The sequence below is a fragment of the Peromyscus leucopus genome, chromosome 8a (genome assembly GCF_004664715.2).
Source record: "Peromyscus leucopus breed LL Stock chromosome 8a, UCI_PerLeu_2.1, whole genome shotgun sequence".
NCBI lineage: Eukaryota > Metazoa > Chordata > Mammalia > Rodentia > Cricetidae > Peromyscus > Peromyscus leucopus.
In genome coordinates this window covers 5,182,712-5,209,154 of record NC_051085.1, presented here as the reverse complement: position 1 = coordinate 5,209,154, position 26,443 = coordinate 5,182,712, and the positions used below count along the sequence as shown (strand labels likewise).

Genomic DNA, 26,443 nt, shown 5'->3' with positions numbered 1-26,443 from the left:
ACTGAACGTCTGCCGGTGGGAGGGTCCCCTAGCGGAGGGAAAACTGTTCATGACGGTAAAAGGCAGGCGGATTCCTGGGACAGACAGTCCAGGGGCTCTGCCGCAGTATCTTCTCACATCCTTCACACTGGTAAGCTTTCTTACTAAGCAAATACATTTGTCACTAATTCAGGTTCCTACTTTCATTTACCAGCCATATACAAGTGTCAAACCAGAATGCCTAACGAAGGTTAGGGACATGTGTCCTAGCAAGAAGAGCGTTATTCAATGACGACACTTCAGAGGAGTAGATGGAACATTTCTATTAGATGATGTCTGGTTTGGGCTCAAGAAGTCCAAACAGAGAACACTGACGAAGATGATCGAGAGGGTATGGAAACAGGGAGACACTCCAGGAAAAGATCTCATGATGTCATCTTTCTGGCGTCCTCACCCCGGTCTCTCCACACGTTCTCACTGGCTGTCACTTGGGCATTCTGAACCTTCCACCTTGAGATTAAGAGGGAGGTGATTCAGTGTGATGCAGAGCTGTCCTGGCTCTGAGAAGTGAGGCAAACATTTCACCAGGAGAGGAAAGGGTAGTTCTGTCATTTTAACTTTTTCCAGAGAAACAAAAAGAGTCTGGAGACTGGCTGAGGAGCTGCCCAGCCTTCTGTGGTTCCGGGCCTGGTGGCCGCACTTCCTCCCATGTCCAGAGCTTTCAGCAGGGCAAGTCCTGCCTGCTTGTGTGCATTTCTCATGCCACGGAGGCAAACTCTACCACAGAACGAACTGCCTGTCAGAACCACACCAGTCACCTCAGGAGCTAATGTTATTGCACTGTTAGTATTTTGTTATTAGAGATATACACATTTTCAGACATTTACTACTAAACTTAGTTTTACTCTAATTTTTGTTCTTTTTAATGAAAATGTAGAATGCATTCTTTTTAATGAAAATGTAGAATGCATTGTTTTTAGGAGCTTGTATTTTTGTGTTATAGTAAAATTCAGTATTTGAATTGAACAGTTAGTTATTTAATGAATGTACAAATATTACAATTAACAACATCATAGAGATTTGAAGAAGTGATTCCCAGGACAGACAGAGTTGAAAGTGAACCCAGTCACATGGCTGAGAAAGATCCCTGGGCGCTCTGGAGAGCAGCGCCTCTTAAGAGTCATTTAACTGCACATCACAGCGGTGGAGAGTCCGTCCGGCGGCAGAAGGCTTGCCTGGCGAGCCTGAGGCCTGGCGCTGGATCCCTGCTTCCCACTCCCAGCCAACTGCTTGATTCATTGATCACTACTGGGTTAGAGAAACAGAAGCTAACTTTCCATTTTCAAGAACCAACGAGCCATCATCCAGGAGGTCTTGCAGCTGAATAACAGGAAACTGTACTTGTTTTTCCAACCATTTGGCAACTGCCAGAAGTTGCTGGTCACAAAACGCACGTCCAATTAACTGCAGTCCTATTGGTAACCCTTGGTTTGAGAGGGCCACAGGGACACTCACTGCTGGCAAGCCTGAGGAAGAGAAAGAAGCCATCACTGATGAATCCTCCTTCCCTGTGCTCGTAGATAAAGACAGAATAAGGCTTAAAACAAACTATGACAGCCAGATGTGGTGGCCCATGCCCTTAATCCCAGCACTTGGGAGGCAGAGACAGGTGGATCTCTGTGAGTTTGAGGCTAGCCTGGTCTACAGAGTGAGTTTCACCTCTCCATCAACTCCTGCCTCCAGGTTCCTATCCTGCTTGAGTTCCTGTTCTGACTTCCTTCGATGATGAACCGTGATGTGGAAGAGGAAGTCACTCTCCTCCCAAATTGTTTTGGTCATGGTGTTTCATCCCAGCAGTAAAACCGGGATAAGACACATGAATTGCTTAGCAATGGTCTGGCCAGCTAGCTTTTTGTTTTCTTGTGTTTGTGTGTGCACACGTGGATACATCCGCATCTGAGACTCTTGCTCACGACTGTGCATGCAGGCTGCCTGGCCTGCTAACTTCAGGGTGTCTCCTGTCTCCTCCTCCCATCGTGCTACGGGATCACTGCAGCTGCAGATGCACACTACTGCATCTGGCTTCGTGTGGTGCTGGGTGACCCAGTGGTGCTGGGACGCAGCAAGGGCTTTACCCATGGGCCTTCTCCCCAGCCCCACAAGCGACCTTCCCAAGCAAACAACGCAGTTTCCCAGAGTGGGACCATGACTATAACTGCTTCCTGAGTAAGAAGAATGCGGTTTTCTGCTAAAAACGTTCCTTTAACCCGATTATAAGGAAGCAGTCTGGTGAATGGGCCTGAGCAGCCTCAACTCTTCCTTCAGCTCTCCCTTAGGAGGAAACACTTAAGAGGTGGGGGCTTCAGAGAGTGAGGACTGGGAAAGTGGCTCAGCAGGCTTCCTTTTCTAGTAAGAACTTTAGCTTAACACCAAAAGTGGGCTCATCACAGCCCTCCTGGCGCTTCGCTTACTCATCCCTTTCCCCTTCCGCTGCTGTGAACCCCCCATGCCTCCTAAGCCCTGGGATCTGAGGTGAGCACTGCCTTTGTTCAAGTGTCCTCAGATAAAGAACACTCGACCCAGAACCCCATATCCAGCAAGAACACCTGTAAAGGAAAACCTAGACATTTACATGAGGAAAGTTTAGAGAATTTGCAGCCAACTGACCTACCCTAAAAGAAAAGTAAAGGAATGTGTTTAAACATGAAAGGAATAATAAAAGGGAAGTCTTGCTCCTTCAGGAACAAAAGAGTAAAAAGAAAAAAACAGAAGAGCGGTAAGCTCAGCATCTGGTGCCTGAACTACAGCCTGGTGTAGTTCCACAAACAATAACAGATACAACCTGCTGATTACTGTAAACCTTTAAAAACTATGAACAAAAGTAGAGCTGGGAGGTAGTGGCGTACACCTTTAATCCCACCACTCCAGAGGCAGAGGCAGAGGCAGGCAGAGCTCAGTGAGTTCAAGGACAGCCTGGTCTACAAAGTGAGTTCCAGCCAGGACTATTTCACAGAAAAATCCTGTCTTGAAAAACCAAAGGGGAAGAAACAAAACAAAACAAAACAAAATAAACAAACAAAAAGTAGATATAAGGGCAAAACAACATCAAAAGACATTTTTAGCATTGCTGAGAAAATTTAAATATGGATTATATTTAGATTATTATTGGACTTCTATTAGTTTTCTCCGATGTGCCAATGTGTTTAGGGAGGATTTGTGCTAAATTACTCAGCTGTGAAATGTCACGTCTAGGTTTTTTTCAAATGAGACAGCTCAGTACAGTGTGTGGGAGGTGGGATGGGTAGAAAGACAGACAGATGAGAGCTGAAGCAAGATACTAACAAGGACAGACTTAGGTAAGGGCATACAGAACACAGTACACTACCTTTAAAGCTTTATATATGTTTCAATATTTTGAAAATAAAAATACTGCATATTGGCTAAGAAAATGTTCGTATACAGAACGCACGCACAGGCCACACACACACTCCCCTCGGTGTTCTAGAAGGGCAGGGTACTGTGTTTAGGAAACAATTCTGCTAGAAGCTGAATTAAAGACCAGGGGGGCTGTCTAAACTTTGAAGAAAACCCCAACATTCTTAAGGAATCTTCACCTGCCATATTTACAGCTTGTGTGAAAATATCATCCTGGGCACTTCGTGTCCTGTTGTCTTCTTTGATGAACTCCAAGTACGGCACTGCCTCGCGCAGGGTGGTGGGAGTCAGCAGGACATCCACGCCAGAGTCAAAACATTCACGAAATCCCTCACAATGAGACGCCTCACTTTCTGTGCTTTGATGAAATAATTCTCATAATTTCTGTGGGAAAATACAAAGATATCTTGAAGGCTTTTTCTGTTTCTGTTTTGTTTTTAAAGGCAGTTCTCTTATATTAGACTTATTAAAAGAACCACTGGATGCTCAGCTTTACCATCAGGGACTGCAAGACTATTATTATTATTATTAATTTATTTACTCTGTGGGGGAGGGAGTGAGTAGAGGTCTGAGGACAAGCAGCCAGTCACCTCTCCTTCCACATGTGGATCTCAGAATTAAACTCAAGTGTCAATCAGCCTAAAGTGCCTTTACTTACTGAGTCATCTGGCTAGCCAATTGCTATTCTATTTTATGAGGTGGTCTCACTATGTAGCATGGCTGGCCTAGAACTCACTATGGAGACCCCAGCTAGTGCTGAAATAAAGACCTGGTCACCACACCCGCAGTACACCACTAAGATTCTTTTTTGTTTTTTGGAGACAAGATATCTCTGTGTAGCCCTGGCAGTCCTGGAACTTGCTCTATAGACCAAGCTGGCCTTAAATTCAGAGATGTGCCTGCCTCTGCATCCCAATTGCTGGGATTAAAGGCAAGTGCCACCACCACTGCCCAGCTGAATCTTAATAACTTATAATAATGAATTTTGTTCAACTGTACTGTTATTCTAAAACTTTATCATTGAAATTTATTCATTAGAATTCACTACTATATGCAATTCTATCAAATAACCATAAAATAATATTGCCCAGTTGGGAAATTGCTAAACCAGAGCATTTATTTTAGGGTGAGATACAGTGTGATTAACTTACTTTCTAGGTACAAAAAGTTAAAAACTTGGGTCTCAAAGGCTTATGCAATTTTCTATTATTTTTTTTTTTTTTTTTTCTATTTTCTATCATATCTCAGTCTATGTAGAGAGTAATGATAATTAGTCTCACATCTGCCTGAACTATGTCTCAGTCTATCTACAGTGTAATGATAACTAGTCTCACATCTGCCTGAACTATGTCTCAGTCTATCTTATCTAGTCTACATCGTACAGTGTACTAATAATGACATAGTCTCACATCTGCCTGAACTATGTCTCAGTCTATCTACAGTATAATGTACATCTACTATGTCTCATCTATCTATATAATGATAACTAGTCTCACATCTGCCTGAACTATGTCTCAGTCTATCTACAGTATAATGATAACTAGTCTCACATCTGCCTGAACTATGTCTCAGTCTATCTACAGTATAATGATGACTAGTCTCACATCTGCCTGAACTATGTCTCAGTCTATCTACAGTGTAATGATAACTAGTCTCACATCTGCCTGAACTATGTCTCAGACTATCTACAGTGTAATGATAACTAGTCTCACATCTGCCTGAACTATGTCTCAGACTATCTACAGTGTAATGACAACTAACTAGTCTCACATTTGCCTGAATTAGATAGTAGGAAACAGTCCTGAGAAGCAGGTTCCAACAAGAGAAACAAGGAAAACACACAGTGTTACGGTTTTGTATTTTATGAATAGTTTAGTCTAAGAGGGCAGAGAAAAAATTAAATGAAGGATGCTCAAATACTATTAAAAGATTAGGGGGAAAGCCAGATACAGACAGAACCATAAATCAGTGACACAAGGAGAGAGAAGAAGAAAACTCTTCAGCTGCTCCTGGACTCTTTTAAACCATAGGCTCCTCAAGTGTGGAACTGGACATGACAACTCCAGTCCCTTTGAGATCCAAATACAAGAAGAGAGAAAAGTGATTTTTGTTGTTGTTAATCCCAGGAGCGTGCCATGGAAACATCATGCACTCTTCCTGCACCATTTGACCACTGGGCTCCATAGAGATGCAGAGGTGGGTGCCCTCCTCTGTTGCTCTCCACCTATTCCTTTGAGGCATGGTCTTTCCCTGCAAATCCCAGTGATCCTCCTGTCTCCACCCCTGTTGGATCTACGGTTATAGGCATGCACAGGATGCCCAGTTTGTTATGTAGGAGCTGGGGTCAGAACTCTGGTCCTCATGATTATGCAGCAAGAGCTCTTTACCACTAAGTCTTTTTTTTTTTTTTTTTTTTTTAAATAGGATCTTATGTCCCAGGCTGGCCTTGAACTCATTATGCAACCAATGATGACCTTGAACTTCTGAACCTCCTGCCTCCTACTACCCCAGTAATGGGATTACAGGTATGCACTACCACAATATTCATGTTGGATATCAAACTTGGAGCCTTAGACATCTAGGCAAGGACCCTGCTAACTAAGCAAGTATATAAAAATTTTAAGGTTTCAAGAGTAGTAAAAATTCTTAAAGCAATTATCTTACTCTTTTAATAAGAAAAAGTTTCCTGAGAGAATTCTTCCTCTCACCACATCATTGAACCCTTCTTGTCTGGTTGCAGCATACATAGCTTCAGTAGACACATCAATGCCAGACCTGTGGCCTGAGAACAAGAGGTAAATATTACTTGAAAAAGAATTAAAGGTTTGGCTGTGAAATAGTATTATGAACAATGTGGATCTTAGAGAACTTTCCTGTCCAAATCCTTTTTATTTGCTTTGTGACTGACTGACCAGTTAGTTATGAGAACTAACCATGGAGAGAAAAGAAGCATGAAAGAACTTTGTCATCCATCCATCCACCCACCCACGCATGTGTCCAACCATGTGTTGTCTATCCATCCATGCATCCACCCATCATTCTTCCATGCATCCATCCATCATCCATCCACCCATGTATCCTATCCATCCATCATCCATTCATCATGCATCCATCATTCACGGCCCATGTATCCTATCCATCCATCATCCATCCACCCATGTATCCTATCCATCCATCCATCGTCCATCCACCCATGTATCCCATCCATCCATCCATCCATCCATCCATCCATCCATCCTCCACCCATTCAACTGCCCACCCATTCACCCAACCATCCATTCAGCCATCCATCCATACAAACTCTGATTGAGCTCCACCTTGTCAGACACTATATCAGATGGGCTGGACACACAAAGACAATCCCTTCAGTCCAGAGAACCAAACATAAGAAAGAGTTATGATGAATACCGTAAGTTCAATACTAAAATAATAGAGGCAAAAAATGATTTACTAATTTACCTTCCCAAATAATAACCAGTATGTGAACCATTCAAATGTCTGTGGTATCTTAAACAACCCCAAAGCAGCCATCTTACCATATTGTAGTCCATCAAATCTTGCCATATTCGATGCCACTTCTGATGTACATAGCACATGGTAGCAGACAATTGAGTAGCAGGTATGTGGCAGGGAGACTTCAATCACTTTGGCACCCCCAGATTCAAAGAGGTCAGCAGCTTGGGACCAGAGAGACCGTATTTCATTTGACAATTCTGGTACCAGATATTCCTTAGAGGGAAAACAAAACAAAACACAAGAAAATCTGTATAGACTCATAAACATCTCTATACTAAAATCTTTGGCAATACACTACGCTAAACCCCTGATAATACAGCAGGTAGGTACCTAGAAAAACTAGACTAGAAATGCTGATGGCATGTGAGCACAGTACTGGACAGTATTATCTGGACACAGTATAAAGCCTGGTGATCTGACTGGGGACTCCTGTCTGTTAAGTGTTCACTATGTCTCAAATACTCCGCCGATAGTTTTCAGAGGTTCTCTCAGTTTATGCTTTCACGCCTCCATTACACAGGTGCCATCATCCCTCATTCTATGGATGAAAAGTATTGAGAATAGGGAAGTAAAGTAGCATTCCTAACACTAGACATCACGCCAACATAGGATCTAGGACTCAACTAGGTTCACTTCTAAAGCTTCGGTCTATCTTGTCTTTTAAAGAAAGTACAGAGAGTTATCTTGATGAAAGTCTTTTAAAGTAGCAATTCTCTGTAGTAAGGGCATCACCTGATAATGTCTGTGGATACTTTGACTGTGGAGTTGTAGTTGTGAGGGATGCTACAGGATAGGGGTGGAAGCCAGGGATGCAAAAGATGGCTTTTCACCACAGAACCTTCTAGAATAAAATACCAATGGTGCCAAAATTAAGAAGCCTCATTATTCTGCATTATTTGTTTTCCTAAAAGATTCTTAAAATTAAATATTAATATATTGTCAGGTATATAATTGGCTAAGGTGGTTCATACCTGGATTTCAGCATTTGAGAGAAAGGCAGGAGGGTACTGAACTGGAAGTCAGGCAGGACTCAGCAGTTTAGAGCTCTTATTTATTACACTTGAACTTGGTCGCCAGCACCTACCTTAGTGGCTCACCAGCACCTCCAACTCCAGAGAGCTGATGTCTCTGGCCTTGTGGGTACTTGTACTTATGTATATATAGCCACATGAAGACACACACACCTACATATAACTTAAAATATAAGAGAGCTAGAAAGATGGCTCAGCAGTTGAGAGCGCTGGATGTTCTCCCAAAGGACATGAGTTCAACTCCCAGCACCTCCATCAGACAGCTCACAGCCACCTGTAACTTCACCTCCAGGGCATCTATGGCCTCCCAGGCACCAGGCCCACACACAGTACCATGTATACATGTAGGTAAAATATCCATACACATCCATAGCTATTTCTAAGAATAAATTAAAATTTAAATAAAAACCCAAAAAACACACATACATAGACACACATACATACACACACCTGATTTTTTTAATTTTAAAGTGTCAGTAATTTATTACTTACATGTATAGATTATTAATTGCTACTGTTAATAGGTATAGTCTAAATGGCAATAATAAAAATAAACGCAATAACACTTAATGGGGGCTTACTAGAGAAGGTATGCCTATGTCTTTTACAACAGGGATCAGCAAACTGTAACCACAGGTAAGATGTGATAGTCATTCACTTTTAAAAATAAAGTTTTATTGGTACACAGACATATTTCTTCATTTACATATTGCTTATGGCTGCCTTTTCACTATGATAGCTGAGATATAAAGCCCAGATCTATGATCTACAAAGCCCCAAACAGAATCACTTTCTTTCCAAGGGAAGTTTACAGTCCCTTGTTTTATAGGATAATCAAAGTGGATCCCCACAACTCTCAGGGTGTGTATTTCTATCACCCTTGTTTCATAAAGGGAGAAACTGGGCTTAGGAAGAGAAGTTACATGCTTAAGTACACATGGCCAATCGAAGAGGTGGTAGAGGCATTCAAAAACAGCCAGTCCGCCTCCCAAGTCTGTGCTCTGCATTTGACCAGCCAGCTTTTCTGAAAAGTAATGAAAAGAAGTTACCTTTGGAATTCCTATACACAGTCTGCTCACATCCATCACACTGGGAATCATGGATGGTTTAATAGGGTCTTGTATTGTGGTGGAATCTTTGGGGTCATGTCCAGCCAGTACACCTGCAAGAAGGAATCCTTATGTGTGACAGACATATTGTTTTACAGTGAGACTTTCAAATAATACGTAACCACAGAGATACCTAACACAGTCGCTGTATCATCCACACATCTGGTGAAGATTCCTGGCACATCCATCGAATTCACCAGGGGAATAAGGCCATGACGGGAAACTAAGCCATAACTTGGTTTGAAACCAACAAGCCCACAGTGGGCAGCAGGGTTTCTGGTGGAGCCTCCAGTATCCGACCCTAGAGCCCTGGGATTGAAGGGTGAAGGAGAATTCTTTTTAGAGGATGACACTCTTTAATTGCATTCAGGATCTACTATTTTAAAGTGTACTTTCCCTTAATTATATGGAGTAATCCATACTCATCTCAAAGGATTCATATGGTATAGAAAAGCACAAAGACCCAGCAACAAACACTGTTAACATTTTGACAGAATCAACCCTCCCTCTTGCCTCTGCCTCCTGAGTGCTGGAATTATGGGCATGTACCACTATGCCTGGCCTTTCAACTCTTTTTAAAAATGTGTTTTTCTTTTTTGGAGAACATTCCATAATTTTAAGTTTCCATCCTTTTTTGGTTTGTTTATAGTGACCCCCTGCTGCCATTAAAAATGTAAAAATTGAGAATATGTGTAAATAAAATATGTCATGTAACAACAGGCAGTATGCTTTCATAAACTAAACACTCTCTGCAGAAACCCAGATCCCAAGCTTTGCTCTTCCATTTAGAGTAATGGCTAAAGACATACTGTAATTTGCACAATGTTGTTTTCATCTGGAACGAGAACTTGTAGCAAACCTTTGTTGTTAAACACCTTACACATAAATCTCTGCTCATGTTGATTGCTTTTAGGCTGCTGGCTTCTAAGAAGCAGGGTTAGTGAACAAGAGAGTCTGTTTGTTGTTATAAATTCTTAACCTATGTAATCACATTACTTGTTGCAGATTAGGCCAATTCATATATTTACTTCTAGTGAACTGTGTTTTAATATTTCAGTATCATCACTGAGTAGTAGTTTTTAAAATTTTGGTTAATCTGATTTAAAAAAAACTTCTTAAATATTCATTTTGAAAAACTTTTCATTACTCAACAAAGTGAAAGCTCATTTCTCAGCCCAGTCACCTAGAGAATATATGCTGTTCTTACTAAAAAAAAAAAAAAAAAAGTAACATGGTTCAGACAATATATCATGTAGAAGAAGAAACCAAGTGAAGCACGCCAGTCACAAGAGGACAATGCAAAAAGCATATGCAGGAAGTACCCAGCGCACGCAGATCCAGAGAGAGCAGGGAGGAGGCTGCCAGAGACTGGGGTGGGGGCAGTTAACCGGCACTGGTTTCAGTTTTCCAAAATGAAAACAAGTTTTGCAGATTAATTGCAAAATTACACATACATATTTTACCACAACTGAAATGTTAAACAATTATTTAAAAACAATGCTGTTGGATAGTACATGCCTACTGCAAAATTTAAAGTATATGATATAGAAGTAAAAATTTTCTCATGTAGCACCCACAACAGCCCTGTTACACCCTTTCATCCAGATACCCTATGTACGACCAACATCCATGTCGAAGTAGTGACTACTCTAAACAGGAGTTATATACAGTATTCAGAACTTGTTTCCACTTAGGGTACCTTAAGTAACTTTCTACATCACCCCACAGTGCCCTGTCTCATTCTTTCTATGTGGCTCAATAATACTCCGAGAATCTTCTTAATTTAAAAACTATAATAAAACAAATAAATCAATGTCAGGGAGACAAAAGCAGACTACTGACAGTTTGGAGACATTCAACCTGAAGTTACTTTTGGTTGGTATTTCTACTGACTATATATACATATATAATCTACTGATTATATTGAAAGCAATGCTTTGGACTGAATAATGTTCCTAACAATAACATGCCACTTGCGCTCTACAGAAAATGCAAATTATATTTCCTTTCTCACCAAGTCCATTTAACTACAAAATCAGTCTGTTGCTTTCATAATTTTAAAAAGATACTGTCTCTTATTAGCATTCACTGACGGCTGTGTAAAAGTAAAACCTACATTTCCATAGGAATTATGTGTCAAAATGCCATCTTCTCAAAGTCGATTCAGAAAGATAACACTAAGTGGGATGATGAGGGTAGGAAAAAAATGCACCTGATCCTGCATTCTAACATGTCAGAACTCTCATTAATATTAATGCAATGCTATAACATTCCAGAGATAAATGAAATGGCTTTTCTTCTTAACAAGATTTCAGCAATATGAAAAAAAGTCTGAGGAAACTACTGCTCCATAGTTCTAAAATATGTAAATAAATTATTGGTTGCAATGCCTGTGAAAGAATGTAGTTTTAGTGGATAATTAAAGAGAGGGGAAATATATACCTATTAGATTACTGAGGAAACACATTCAACTTAAATTGAGACTGATAAAATAAATCAGTATTTCCTATTCTTTAGGTGGTTAACGATGTTTGGAGGGCCAGGAGTGGTGGCACATGACCTCAGCCCTTGGGAGCTGGGCAAGAGGATCAGGGGTTTGAGGCCATTGTCTGCTACACAAAGACTGAAGTCAACCTGGCTGTAACTGAGACCACACTTCAGATACCAGCTCTCCCTAGAAAAAGAAAGATGTTTTTAACAGTGGCACTTCAAACATGGCTGACGGTTCTTACTGACATATGACAGGCAATCAGCTCCTAAGGAGGCTGAAACGCTCTGCTTATCGGCAGGCACCTTCAGCCGCAGAGTCACGGAAACACCACTGTAAATATCCTGTGTATATATATTAAGGGAATTTTTTTCTTTTTAGAGATTTTCTGGAGGATAAATCACCACCCGCAGCTCTGCAGCAATGAACTAAAACACTGTCATTTGCATAGTGAACTGACGCCAGAATAAATTATTAAAAAAATGATATTCATGAAGTCTACTCATGTTCAATGTTTTATTTGGTGAGATCCATAAAGCCATGTTTTTAAAGAACCAGAGACGACAGAAGAAAAGATAAAACGTTATTTTAAATTAAGTTTTAATGTCCAAAGTTCACTTAGAGGGCTAAAGCTGAGTATACTTTGAACACAAACAGCTCACCAGAAAGAAATACGAATACCAGGGTCTGAATTCCGTGCTGCTGGGTTTTCATGTAGTTTGACAGTTACACTTGGGGGGGTTTAAAGCACAGACAGGAGCATCTTACGCAAAGCACGTGAAGGCTGCCACGGCGGCCGCGCTGCCCCCTGAGCTCCCTCCAGCTATCAGCCAATGGGAATCCTCCTGCGCGTCACGCTGCCGCCTTTCTCTGTATTGCCTCGAATAACTCCAGGGGTTTCGAACTGGTCCAAACACGCCGTCTGTGCTTCCAGATCTGAGAGGAAGAAGCAAAGCAGTACCTCAGAAAAACTTCATCTTCTATCCCCAGGGAAACTCAGGGAACTTTCTTAACCCACTGTAGCTTGAGCTGAAAAGGGCTGAGACTACTGACATGCAGCTCTCAACAGGCAGCTAAGGAGGGTGGCAGAGTTGGTGGTGGAAATGAAAATTACTCGCTAAGGGAAGACTTATCCCCGTTGATTATCCAAACCAATTAAAGACGATTTCCCCTGGAAGTTATGCTCTTTCTGTTGAAGATTCACACGCATTCAGACAACTAGGAAATCTTTTAAAGGAATCCCCCCTTATCCAGAAGGTTCAAGTTTGAAAAGCATTAGGTGTGGTGGCTCACGCCTTCCATCTCGGCATTTAGTTGGCTGAGACAGGATGATGTCTATGAATCCCAGGCAGGCCTGGGCTGGAGTAAAACCTGTCTCAAAACCCAAACAAAACCCCAACTGAGGGATGAGGAGTAGCTCAGCGTGTAAGAACACTTGTAATGCAAGCCCGAGACCCTTAATTTGAATTCCTAACACATGAGAAAGACAGCCACATGCCTGTCATCTCAGCATTTTGGGTAGGGTGGGTAGACAGGCAGCTCCCAGGTTGACCTCGAACTTAAGAGATAGCCTGCCTCTGCCTCAGGCATGGGCCAACATATCAACTAAAGTACTATATATTTTACATAACAGTTTTTCTCGGATTTATCACTTTGAAGTAGCATATTTCAAAAGTTCTTAGTTTACTCAATCCCAACCTACCAGTTTTTATTTTGAATTATTTTGTGTCCTAGCAAAAAAGATTTTTGCTTAAGTCAAGACCACAAATCACAAATACTTTTTTAACAGGTTTTCTAAATTTTATCATTTTAGCCTTTACATTCTTTAACTTCCTACTGTGGAACATTTTCACAGCATCTTTTTGTTTTAATGAAAAACATCAATAGAATGCTTCTTGATTTAGGCTTGCTACATATTTCTTGCTATGACGTAGGTGATGCTTATGTATGCTTAGACGTAGGTAATGATTTTCCAGCTGACTCATACGTAACTGAGTGTCCTCAAAGAGTCACACTGGAGACATACTAAGTCTACTTTTTCCTCTTTGGCCATGTTAATTTTGATCAGCTGAGAAAAGAAAATATCCTAAAAATCCATGTCCAAGTTTACTTCCATGGATGAGGTCACTAGAGCACTAAGAGATATCACAATAAACACGGTAGTCCAGGGCTGTTTCTATAAAACAGGGACACTGATCAAACAAATATTATAAATGTGAAAAGAATTATAAAGTGGAAAAATCTAAAGTGCTTTTGGTGAATGATGGACTATTTTCCTCCGTAGTATCAGGAACAAGGCAAGGTTATCTGCTTTACACCTGCCCCTCACCCCCAACTTTAATTATTTGTATATGTGCTGTGGGATGGTCTGTATGTCAAATGTGTTGCTCTGATTGGTCTATAAATAAAACACTGATTGGCCAGTAGCCAGGCAGGAAGTACAGGCAGGACTAACAGAGGGGAGAATGGAGAGAACAGGAAGGTGAGGGAGACACTGCCAGCCGCCACCATGACAAGTAGCATGTGAAGATGCCGGTAAGCCACGAGCCATGTGGCAAGGTATAGATTTATAGAAATGAATTAATTTAAGGTGTAAGAACTAGATAGCTAGAAGCCTGAGCCATTAGGCCAAACAGTTTAAATAATATAAGCATCTGTGTGTTTATTTTATAAGTGGGCTGTCGGACTGCAGGGCTTGGCGGGACCCGGAGAAAAAATTCTCCAGCTACATATATGTTTATGTCTATGCATGAGTGCAGATGACCACAGAGGCCAGAAGCGGGTGTCGGGTCACCTGAAGCTGAAGTGAGAGGTTTTTGTGAGTTACTCGTGTGGTTACTGGGAACCGAACTCAGGTCCTCTGAAAGAGCAGTAAGCATCTTACCTGCTGAGCCATCTGTCCACCTCCCCATCTTACACTTTTTCTTCAACACTTCATTGACAGTCTTAACTGGCTCACCAAGGCAAAATGTAGATAAATAATAAGAAATACAAAATAAAACTGTCTCCACTATCTACACAAAATAGTCCAAAGAACCTACAAAGAACAACTAGAACTAACACATGAACTTTAACAGGTCTAGGAGGCCAATATAGAAAGAAAAAAAAATTATGTTTTTATGCATTTGCTATAAATAATTAGAAACTGAAAAACTATAGCATAAAATAAGTCAGGACTAGAATGTGGCTCATTGGGCTAAGGCAATTGCTGCCAAGTCTGACGACCTGAATTCGATGCTAGTTACCCACATGTTGGGGGAAAAGATAGACTCCCTGAATTGTCCTCTGAACTCTACTTGTACATGTTCAAATAAATTAAAAACTAGTCAAAAATATAAATCACAAAAGCTCTATAAAAGATTTACATTGGAAAATCTCAAAAGCATTGCTGAGAAAAAATAAACAAAAATCTCAACTGGCACATACTCATAGCATTTGTGAATTAGAAGACACAGACAGAGGCCAGTTCAAAGGAAGCTGCTAAAGCTTATGGGGAAAACAAACAGTGCCCATGCAGTGACTTTAAAACAGGGCCGCAGTGCCATGCAGTGACTTTAAAACAGGGCCACAGTGCACGTGCAGTGACTTTAAAACAGGGCCGCAGTGCACATGCAGTGACTTTAAAACAGGGCCGCAGTACCCATGCAGTGACTTTAAAACTGGGCCGCAGTGCCCATGCAGTGACTTTAAAACAGGCGCAGTACCATGCAGTGACTTAAAACTGGCGAGTGCCATGCAGTGACTTTAAAACAGGCTGCAGTGCCCATGCAGTGACTTAAAACAGGGCTGCAGTGCACATGCAGTGACTTAAAACAGGGCCACAGTGTATGCAGTGACTTAAAACAGGGCCACAGTGCATGCAGTGACTTTAAAACAGAACTGCAGTGCCCATGCAGTGACTTGAAAAAGAACAAAGTGAGAGACTATTGCCATCAGCGTCAAGACAGATACTGACTCAAGTTTATATGTATGTGTTTGCAGAGAACAAGGACAAGCTTGTCTTGTCTAAACAGTGGTGGGACTAAAATGTCCATATGTAAAAAACTGAATTATATTCACATGATATACAAAAAACTTACACTACATGGTGACATTTAAATATAACAGCTCACTCTATAAAAACCTGTCCTTTGGGTCTGGATAAGGACTACTGGAAGCATCAGTAGAGATCAACATAGAAGCATGAATCACGAAAGCGAAAACTGATGAGCTGGACTTGATTGAAATTAGGATGTAGCATCACCTAGGACACAGCCTCGGGCTAGCAGAGTGGGAAGACACACACTAACTATGGGCGGCATATTCCTGAACCATCCCACGGGTCAGGGCCCTGACTACACAAAGAGAAAGCTGGCTGAGCAAAGACAGTCATTGCTCTGCTTCCTGACTGCACAGGCCATGTGTTCTGAGCCTCAGGCTCCGGCTGCCATGTCTTTCCTGCCAGGTACCCCCAAACTGTAGGCCAAAATAAGCCCTTCTTTCCTTAGGGTGATTTGTCAGTTATCTGTATTACAGCAAAGACAAAAGCAACTAATACAGACAGAATGAAAGATAAACCAAAGACTCTGAAAACAGATTTGCAAACCACCTTGGAAAACGTACTTGGATCCAGAATATATGAAAAACTCTTACAACCTAAATAAATAAACCAACTGAAGATACACAAATGGCAAAATAGGCACTCGAGAAGGCACTTAACAGCATCGTTCACCAGGGAAATACATTCTAAACTCAAATGATGTATCTACACACTTGTCAGACAACTGATAAGCTTTCACAGAGACTAAGATGCCCATGTCACAGTCCTCATGAAGCAGCTGGAGACTTGGCTCAGCAGTTTAGAGCTTGTGGAGCGGTTCTCAGCACCCATAGGGGTGGCTCTCAACTGCCTGCAACTCCAGCTCCGAGGGATTCAGTGACCTCCTCTGGCCTCCTCTGGCCCTGCAGTCCCCTGCAGTCTTTCTCTTACATATAAATAAAAATAAGAAAAGCAGACATTTAAAAAAAGAATCCCCAAGCAACCTTGCTACCTTTAGGTACCTATGTGCAGTGAAATTAAAGGCACAGATGTTAAACAAAAAGAGAGGGAATCTTCATTTTACTTACCCCATAGCAAACTCATCTAAATTTGTTTTCCCCATGAGTAGAGCTCCCTGATCCAATAGCTTCTGAACGACTGTAGCATTGTAAGGCGGTATATAACCTGGAGAAACAGTATCTTTACTATATATTATATTACATGAGAGAAAACAATGAGTAGGAAGCATGATTTTAAACTTTAATTAATTACTATTGGAGTGTAAATTACTCTTAATTTAAATAGCAAGTTGTACTTTCTTCCAGTTAATTTTTCTCCTGCCAACTGCCCATTTTTTACAGTACATCATTCACTATTTTTATCATCAGAAAACATTGACTTAAAGAGTACTATAAAATGTTGGATGGTAAGATAGATCTAATTTATTTGACTCTAATAATAATTCCTTATCATTATGCTCAAAAGTTTTTTTCTGCTTCTTAGATAATGTTATGGCACGCAGTAATTTTTATTAATTTTGGCTAGAAACAGGTCTATGCACTCAGGAGGCAGAGGCAGGAGAGTCTCTGTGATTTCAGGGCCAGTCCAGATAACACAGCAAACTCGGCCAGCAGGGCTACATGGTGAGACTGTCCCAACAACACCACCCCACCACAGACTGGAAAAACCAAACCAACCCAAACCCGCTAGCCTATGTTCCAAACTCCACTCCAGTCCACCTAATGAAAGAGGACTCATAGAATTTCACTTTTAGTGGGCAGCATTCGAGGACCTTTTCTTTCTCATTTTTTTTTTCTGTTAGGATCCAAATATTTTGGTAAACTTTCTTGTTTCCATCCTGATAGATTAAAGAATAAAACTAAGGATTACTACACAGTTCCGAGAGATGGTGAGTAGGAGTGGATGAATTCTCAGCGTCCATAGGAGTGATGCCAGCCAGAACCAAGTCCTCCAGAAAAGGCTCCGAAACTTCGTAAGCAGTATTCATTCATGGGGCTGGCCAACGCCTAAATTAATTCTGGATGTAACGAGCAAGCAGTGAAGAGGCAATAGTCTATCCTAAGTCCTTCCCACAGGGCTGTAATTAATCTCAGGAGATCTTGAAGCTTCAGTATTTTATCTGTAAGCTGAAAGCACTTACTTTTATAAAAGTACTAATGTTGTAATCATTAGACTTTACCTTTTAGCATATTTGATGCACATGTTGTCTCAATGCCAGATGTGCTGAAGTTGTCTTTTACAGCAACAGGAATTCCGTCTAAAGCTCCAAGGGACCGACCTACATTGAAAAGCCACAAGGGGTGGTGGTACAAAGATGGCTCAGTAGGGAAGAGTGCTTGTCCAACTAGAGGCCCTGGATTCAGATCCCAGCACCGACATCAAAAGCCGGGCATGGCCACCTGCCTTATTCTTTTGACAGAGGGGTAGTGGGGGAATCGAGACAGGGTCTCTCTGTGTAACAGCCATGGCTGTCCTAGAACTTTCTTTGTAGACCAGGCTGGCCTCGAACTCAGAGATCTGCCTGCCTCTGCCTCCCAAGTGCTGGGATTAAAGGTGTGCGCCACGACCACCCAGCATGTGATTTATTCTTCTGCCCGCCTGCAACCCAAGTGCTGTGAGGGCTAAAAACAAGATGCTAACGCGCGCGTGCGCGCACACACACACACATACACAGAGAGAGAGAGAGAGAGAGAGAGAGAGAGAGAGAGAGAGAGACAGAGAGAGAGAGAGACAGACAGAGAGACAGAGACAGACAACTCCAGAATGAAACTTTAGAAATCAAGTTTACAGTAGAAATTAATATAGATAGGCACTGTATAATATTTACACCAAATACTCAGGACAAGTTCTTTAAACAAGGGATTGTTTTAAGTTTAAAGCTTTACTTACGGAAAGACACTGCTACACCCAACTAAATTGTTCCTCTTGAGAGAAAACAATGATATACAATTGAACATAATTGACATTTACCTTCTTTGTATCTTTTCTCGGACTCCTCAGCTTGCTTTAAGGCCACCTCTTCTGATACAGTAATGTAAGCGTTGAGACACTTGGTTTTCCTGATGAGGGAGAGACATTTCTTGCAGAGCTCTGTTGGTGTAACCTGGCCCTGCTTCAGTGCTGCGGAGACCTACAGAAGAGACAGTTCAGAATTGTCTCTGTACAGGTTCTTGTATTGAGGGAGCCGTAAGCAGTACAGTGTGGAAGCAAAATGCAGAGGTGAGGCTTGGGCTCAAAACCTCTTCTTGGACAGTGCAGTAAGCAAAGGGCGGTACTGATCAGCTACCAGATGCGAATGGTGGGGAGCAATCTTCCTCTTTGTTGACTAATTTTGTTTCTTAGTTAGGCTTGGGCAAACAACAGTCGTTAAGTGAGCCTTGCAGGCCTGGGGCAGCTGAGCCCAGCCTGGATGTAGATGGGGAGAGGATAGTAGGTTCAGGAAGCAGCTTACGGTAACCCAAGGAGTACACAGTGAACAAAGAGAAGCATTTTACGGCACTGAAAAAGACCTTTATATTTACTGGACATTTCAGATAAGACATACTAGTGTTCAGAAAAGTGCACAGACATATGATATACATACACACATACATCTTACATAAACTTCTCAGAATTTCTGTCTTTTTGTGCATTAAGAAGGCTGGTGGGGGCTGGAGAGATGGCTCAGCCTTTAAGAGCACTGGCTGCTCTTCCACAGGACCTGGGGTTCAATTCCCAGCACCCACATGGCAACTAACAACTCTCTATAACTCCAGTTGCAGCAGATCTGAAACCCTCATGCCAATGGACATGAAATAAAAAAAAAAAAAAAAAAAGCTGGTGGATGAAGGGTTAAAACGCATGAGAAGTAGAGCTGCAGAGATAGCTCAGCAGTTAAAAGCATAGTCTGCTCTTGCAGAAGACCCCAGTTTGGTTGCCAGCACCCATCTCAGGTGGCTCACAAGGCCTATAACTCCATGTCTGGGGAAGCCAACTCCTCTGTCCTCCGAAGTGCCTGAACTCATGTGCACATACACAAAGAACACAGACACAATTAAAACACAAAAAAATTAGATCTTTAAAAAATGCATGAGAAGTGACCAGTACCTATTATTTGGCAGTGAGACCTGAGATGAAGTGAGTATTATTTGCCATGTTCTTCAGGAAGTAAGACTAGGTACTTGCCTGGCGGTGGTGGCTCACGCCTTTAATCCCAGCACTCGGGAGGCAGAGGCAGGTGGATCTCTGTGAGTTCGAGGCCAGCCTGGACTACCAAGTGAGTCCCAGGAAAGGCGCAAAGCTACACAGAGAAACCCTGTCTCGAAAAACCAAAGAAAGACTAGGTACTTGCTGATCACAAAAGGACAGGTAACAAGAAGTCAATGATATCAGGCTGTCTTTGGAGATAATATGAAAAAACAGCTGCATCATCCACCTGTTATGTGAGTTCAGAGACAAGGGGGTCTGGAATAAAGTAATTCTCAACGAGTATTTACCAAGAGCCAGGCACTGTTGGTTTGTTTCATCAGTTCATTAGGAAGTTTGACATTATTAACCATCTTGGACAAATGAAGAAACGGAAGCCCAGAAGCTGTCCATTTGTCCAAAGGCACACAACAGGACAGGACAAGGGGACTTCATAATATACTCTCCTTACCACTTCCATGTTTACTTTCATGGTAGAGTATGTTCTCTACGTTGACTGTATTCTCATGTCTGGAATGTATAAAGCAACAGGAGTTTGCATTTAGGGGAAGGGTCTGCAAAAGATCAGCTTTTGGCTGCTAAACATATCATAAAAGCAATGACATTCTGCTGAGAACCGTGGAAATGGCAAAGAATGTGGCTGCTTTTTGACCTTGCCCAAAAAATCAGCCCGAGGCTGAATTGAATTTGGATTAATAGCACTGGCAGAGATTTCAAGACACTCTAGTATTGACTGTGCCATGTGGTTATCAGTGGCCACTCCCACGCAAATCTATAATGAAAAGGAACAAGTTAAGCAAGGAAAAAATAAAAATGTACAGTTTGAGGAGAAAAGGAGCACCAGGAAACGTAATGGAGCTAAATCCAATGCTTGAGGAGATTAAAAAGTTTAAAGAAAATCCTGATGCTAAAGGAATAAAGGGAGTGGTGACCACTGAGCAAGACTAAGCTTCCAACTTGTAAAAAGGAATTAGAGAAAGCTTAAGACATGGAGGAAACCATCAACAACAGAAAGCTGATGCAGACGTGATTGAACGAGGGGGCCATGCTCTAGCCCCAACAAGCAGCAGAACTTGGAAGTTTCAGCCAAGTGGTAGAGTCAACTAAGGAAATCCACTGAGGCCAGGCATATGCCATGTGTGTCCCTGAATGTGTGTCCAGAGAGTCCATTGTGTGAAGCTGTGAAAGTGAAGCCTGCATTGCCTTGGGAACCTCAAGATGTTGGAGATGTCAGCGTTGTGGGATACCTGCCAAGGAGAGCTGCTAACACGGAGTGGAACCAGCCCAAGAGAGAGAAGTGTGTTGCAGTCAACAAAGCTGAAAGGAGTTGGCGATCTGAAGAGTGTTTTGACATCAGACAAGGAGATGCAGTTTGGAGTTTGCCCAGCTGGTTTCAGGTCTTACTTTGATCCAGTATTTCCTCACTGTGCTCTTTCCTCCTTTTTCAAATGGTAATGTATATTTTGTGCCATTGTATGTTGGAAGTATATGATCTGCTTTGATTTTGATTTTGCAGGGTGTTACAGACTATGGAGACTTTTGAAGTTGTAGTGACTGAATTTTTGCATTATGATATGGATATAAGTCTATGGGGGCCCAGGAATGGAATGTGGTTGCTTGCATAAGAATGGGCCCCCATCGGCTTAAATATTTGAATGCTTAGGGAATGGCAGCAGTTTAAAGGTACAGTCTTGTTGGAGGAAGTGTGTCTCTGGGGCGGGCTTTGAGGCTTCAAAAGTCCATGCCAAACCCAGTGACTCTTCCTGCTGCCCGTGAATCTGGATATAGAACTCTCAGCTCCTTCTCTAGCACTATGTCTGCCTCCATGCTCCCTGCCGTGATGACAATGAACTAAACCTTTGAAACTGAAAGCAAGCCTCAATTAAAGGCTTTCCTTTATAAAAATTGCTGTGGTCATGGTGTCTCTTCACAGCAGTAAAACACTGGCTAAGAAAATCTTTTTGGTTTTGAACCCTGAGAAGCCAATCCATACAAACTACTGGATTAATTGCAGTAGCCTGGAGTCTAACTCCAAGAAAACTGGGATCAAGCCAGGATAGAGTAAACTAAGAGTCAAACCTAAATACACCTGTGCAACTACCTCCCACCACACCTTTTTCCTAAGACAGGATTTCACTGTGCAGCCTTGGCTGTCCTGGAACTGAGACTCTCTGAGATTCACCTGGAGTTGAAGCTGTGGCTGCCAGCCCTCCTGGGCTGTAGGAGCCCACAGAGACTCCACAGTGTGGCTTTACTCCATCTTGACTCAAGGTCAGAGAGTCCAAGTTTGTTTTGCCAGCAAGGCTGTATAATAGGATGTTTTGGCCTAAGAAGTGGTTACCAGGTGTCTTATACTTCAAGGCCTAATTACAGGATGCTTTGCCATAAGGTGTGGCTAATAGATGTTTTGAGAATTAAGGAAGTGTTTCTATTTATCTGTACTTTGTACCTTGAAACCTGGTGTCCTTGAGAGGGGGAGATCTTTTGCCTCTCACCTTGCTGGTGTGTAAAAAGCTCATGAGGAATAAAATCAGGGTGACTGTGGTATTGACCCAGAGCCCTCTGGATGCTATTCTGTGTCTTTTTCTTTTCATCATCTACATCTCTATTTTTCATATCTATTATTTTTCAATACTCACTCTTCCCTTCAAGGACTGTTCAATAGTCAACAGTCAGGCAAGACCCGGCACCGGGCTTTACTTCTTTTTTTTTTTTGGTTTTTCGAGACAGGGTTTCTCTGTGTAGTTTTGGTGCCTGTCCTGGATCTCACTCTGTAGATCAGGCTGGCCTCGAACTCACAGAGATCTGCCTAGCTCTGCCTCTCAAGTGCTGGGATTAAAGGTGTGCGCCACCACCGCCTGGCCAGGCCACATTTTTTAATAGGCTGTATTTTAAACAAGTTTTGGGGATTCCCACTCTTTTTTGAGAACAAATTTAGCAAGGCTAGCCTGGGCACAAGATCCTACCTCAACAACAAAAAGAACAAATTTGACTTTTCACTAACGGTAGGGTATGTCACATACAATGTAGGATAGTATTTTGGGGAAAAGTATTACTAAAAGCCTATGGATTTAAATGTCTCATTACAATTTATAATTCCTGAAATGCTGCCAGTTGAGAAAGAAGAGGCCTCCCAAATGGGGACACAAAAGGGAAATGGTAGGGCAGGACAGGGACTCAATACTGTTACCAGAATCCACCCAGAGACCCTACTAAGCCATATACTCTAGTTTTAATCACAAAGATGTAATTAAGACTAGAGTGGGAACCAATAGAAGGCTTAACTAAAGCCCCAGGTGATTCTGAGTGGGCAAGCAGACTGTTGTAAAGATTGAGAGAGTCTGGCCTCAGACAAAGCCAGGTGATCCATGTTAAAACATGAATCAGGGTTAAGAGCACCCCAGAGAAGCTAGGTAACAAGGACGCCCAAAGAGAGATGCATGGATTTCCCTGGGAAGGGGAAATAGAAGAGATCTCCTGGGTAAACTGGGGGCAGAAGGGAGGGGGATGGAGGTATGGGAACATGAGGGATTTGGTTGGTTGGGATGGGGGCCAGCCAGACAGATGGGGAGAATATTGAAAGAGAGATCTTGATGGAGGGACCATTTGGGGATTAGGGAGAAACCTGGTGCCAGGGAAACTCCCAGGAATCCACAAGCATGACCTCAGCTAAGACTCCTAGCAATAGTGGAGAAGGTGCCTGAACTGACCTTCTCCTGTAATCAGACTGATGACTACCCTAATTGTCATCATAGAACCTTCATCCAGTGACTGATGGAAGCAGATGCAGAGATCCACAGTCAAGCACTGGGCTGAGCTCCTGGAGTCCAGAGGGATTATATAAGCAAAGAGGGTCAAGATCATGACCAGGAAACCCACAGAGAGGATGACCTGAACTACTGGGAGCTCACGGACTCTAGACCAGCAGTTAGGGAGCCTGCATGGGACTGACCTAGGCCCTCTGCATGTGTGTAACAGTTGTGTAGCTTGGTCTATTTGTGGGACTCCTAGCAGTGGGATCAGGACCAGTCCCTGTTGATCTGGCTTTTGGGAACCCGTTCCCCATGCTGGGCTGCCTTGCCCAACCTAGATGCAGGCAGAGGAGCTTGGTCCTGCCTCAACTTTATGTGCCATGCTTTATTGATGCCCATGGGAGGCCTGCATTTCTGAATGGAGAAGGAGGAGGAGTGGATGGGGGGAGGGTAGAAGGGAGGTAGGGAGAAGGAAAAGGAGGAGAGGAGGGAAGGGAAACTGGTCGTAATGTAAAATAAATGAAAAAAAAAAAAGGGTTAAGAGTAAGAATTCAGAGTAAGTGACAGAAGAGATTATAGAGGGTTTAGCGATTTAACAAATACAGGATGTGAAAGACAGTCTACGGGCCAATGGATAATAGCTGTGCTTTGGGTTTCTTGATGGCTTGGTATACCAGCACTTTGCTTTAGAGTGTGTTATGAGGCATCCAGAAGAGACCTCCAGAAGTTATCTACAGCTAAAGTCTAGGGCAGGGTTTCTTAAGACTTTTCCATACACAATCCTTTTCTGTCAGAGAAATTTTGCAAAACCTTGGTATATCGGTATAGTAAGAAGGTATACAAGGGGCTGGAGAGATGGCTGGGAGGTTAAGAGCACTGACTGCTCTTCCAGAGGTCCTGAGTTCAATTCCCAGCAACCACATGGTGGCTCACAACCATCTGTAGTGAGATCTAATGCCCTCTTCTGGCCTGCAGACATACAGGCAGACAAAACACTGTATACATTAATAAATAAATAAATAAATCTTTTTTTAAAAAAGGTATACAAATCATTTATGGATAAGTCATAAATAAATTTACTTTAAAACAATTTTGGGGGGCTGGAAAGGTGGCCCAGCAGTTGAGAGCACTGGTTGCTCTTCTAGGAGTCCTGAATTAATTCCCAGTACCCACATGGCAGCTCTCAACTGTCTAGAACTATAGTCCCATGGGATCTGATGCCCACTTGTGGTGTGCAGATATACATGCAGACAAAATATCCACATACATAAAACAAGGAGATATTTAAAAAATTCTTTGGGCAGGGCGGTGGTGGCACATGCCTTTAATCCCAGCACTCGGGAGGCACAGCCAGGTGGATCTCTGTGAGTTTGAGGCCAGCTTGGTCTACAGAGTGAGTTCCAGGACAGGCTCCAAAGCTACACAGAGAAATCCTGCCTTGAAAAACCAAAACAAAACAAACCAAAACAAAAAAATCCTTTGGTACACATAATTTTACTATTAAAGATTAAAACAAATTTGCATACCATAAAATGCATATACTTGCTTATTTTTAAATAAAAAATTAAATCTTGGCTGAATGATATTTCAGGATCTAGGCTTCCATGTTGTTTTTTTTTTTTTTTTTCAGTTTACCAATATTTCGATTTGAAAATTATCAGTGCTGAGAACTGATACATAAAATAAATACCCTATACAAAACGGTGGGGCCATGTTTAGGGCTATATCAGAAATAGCTGAATAATCTCAGATCAAAATCCATTTAATGATTTTCAAGTGAAACTCAAACCAATAACTCAAACAGCCAGTTTTAGAATCAAGCACCTTCACACCAATAAACCAAAGATACACGAATTTCATACTAAGGGTATGTGACAAGCTGACAAATGATTTAGGAAAATATTAAAAGTTTTTACTTCCTGCAATTAAACAGTTACGCGTCTACAAGTTTGGAAAAGTTGCACATATGGTTAAAAGAAAAGAACCACTGCAATCCATAAGACACATAACAAACCCCTCTGCAATTCATTACACACAACGGTCTCGATTCTGAGTTGAGATGATTCAGGCATTATTACTGGAGAAGGCAAACATGGTGTTGAACCTTGCTGCAGTGAAGCAGAGAGGAAGCATCGGTGAGCGCTGCCAGAACACCTTAGATTCACAACGCCTTTGATTTTAAAATAACTTTGGCCACGGTCTCTCAGGAACCCGGACACCTACCCGCGCCCCCCTTTAAACTACTGTCAAAATTTCTGTTATATATGGGGTTGCGACCTGCAGCTTAAGCAGGGGTTCAAACACGATGTCCAGGAGAGAAGGCAGTGGTAGGAATCCTAGTCATTTGGGGGGTCTCTGAAGAATGTAGTTTTTTTGTTCTGTTGGGTTTTTTTTTTAAAGCCACCAATTATTTCGTTCGGATTTTGCATGATACAAATTCGCCCCGCCCCTAAGCGAGCACAGCCGGGACAGGGTTGAAATGGTCGGTCTGAGAACCCTTCCCCAAATCGCGCGGGAGGGATGACCCCACGGCTTATCGGTGCAAACATTTCTCCTGACGTCCTCACTCCTGGGAATGGGTATGGGGTGTATTGCCTAAGAGCGATAGGTTCGAATCCCCCTTCCCACTCAGCAATGTAGGCAGCCAGGAGGGCCGAGCCGTGCGGGGTGACCCGGGGCGACCTTGACCTCGGAGTCCTCGAGTGTCTCCGCCCTCCCGGGTCCCCTCCGGGCCACATCCACTCACTTCTCGGAGAGTCCGGCCCAGCATAGTCCTCAGGTTCAGCCCGGTACCAGAGGGGCCCGGAGCGGAGGAAGAAATCGCCGCCGGTCACTAGCCTTACATGGGCGCAGACATCTTGGATCCTCACGGGCCTCTTTAACACCGAGCGCTTGGATTGGCCGAGCTC

At 42.4% G+C, this 26,443-nt stretch overlaps 1 protein-coding gene across 1 annotated transcript; it reads right to left on the bottom strand.

Moving 5' to 3' along the window:
* Positions 1–949: 949 nt before the first annotated feature.
* Positions 950–26,417, bottom strand: Qrsl1 (glutaminyl-tRNA amidotransferase subunit QRSL1). The gene is given in 12 exon segments (XM_028894910.2): positions 950–1,505; positions 3,594–3,731; positions 3,734–3,798; positions 6,079–6,196; positions 6,951–7,143; positions 9,011–9,123; positions 9,204–9,379; positions 12,327–12,494; positions 16,665–16,761; positions 17,777–17,875; positions 18,568–18,727; positions 26,281–26,417. Coding segments are annotated over 12 exon segments (1,572 nt in total). The 5' UTR covers positions 26,305–26,417; the 3' UTR covers positions 950–1,284.
* Positions 26,418–26,443: the final 26 nt, after the last annotated feature.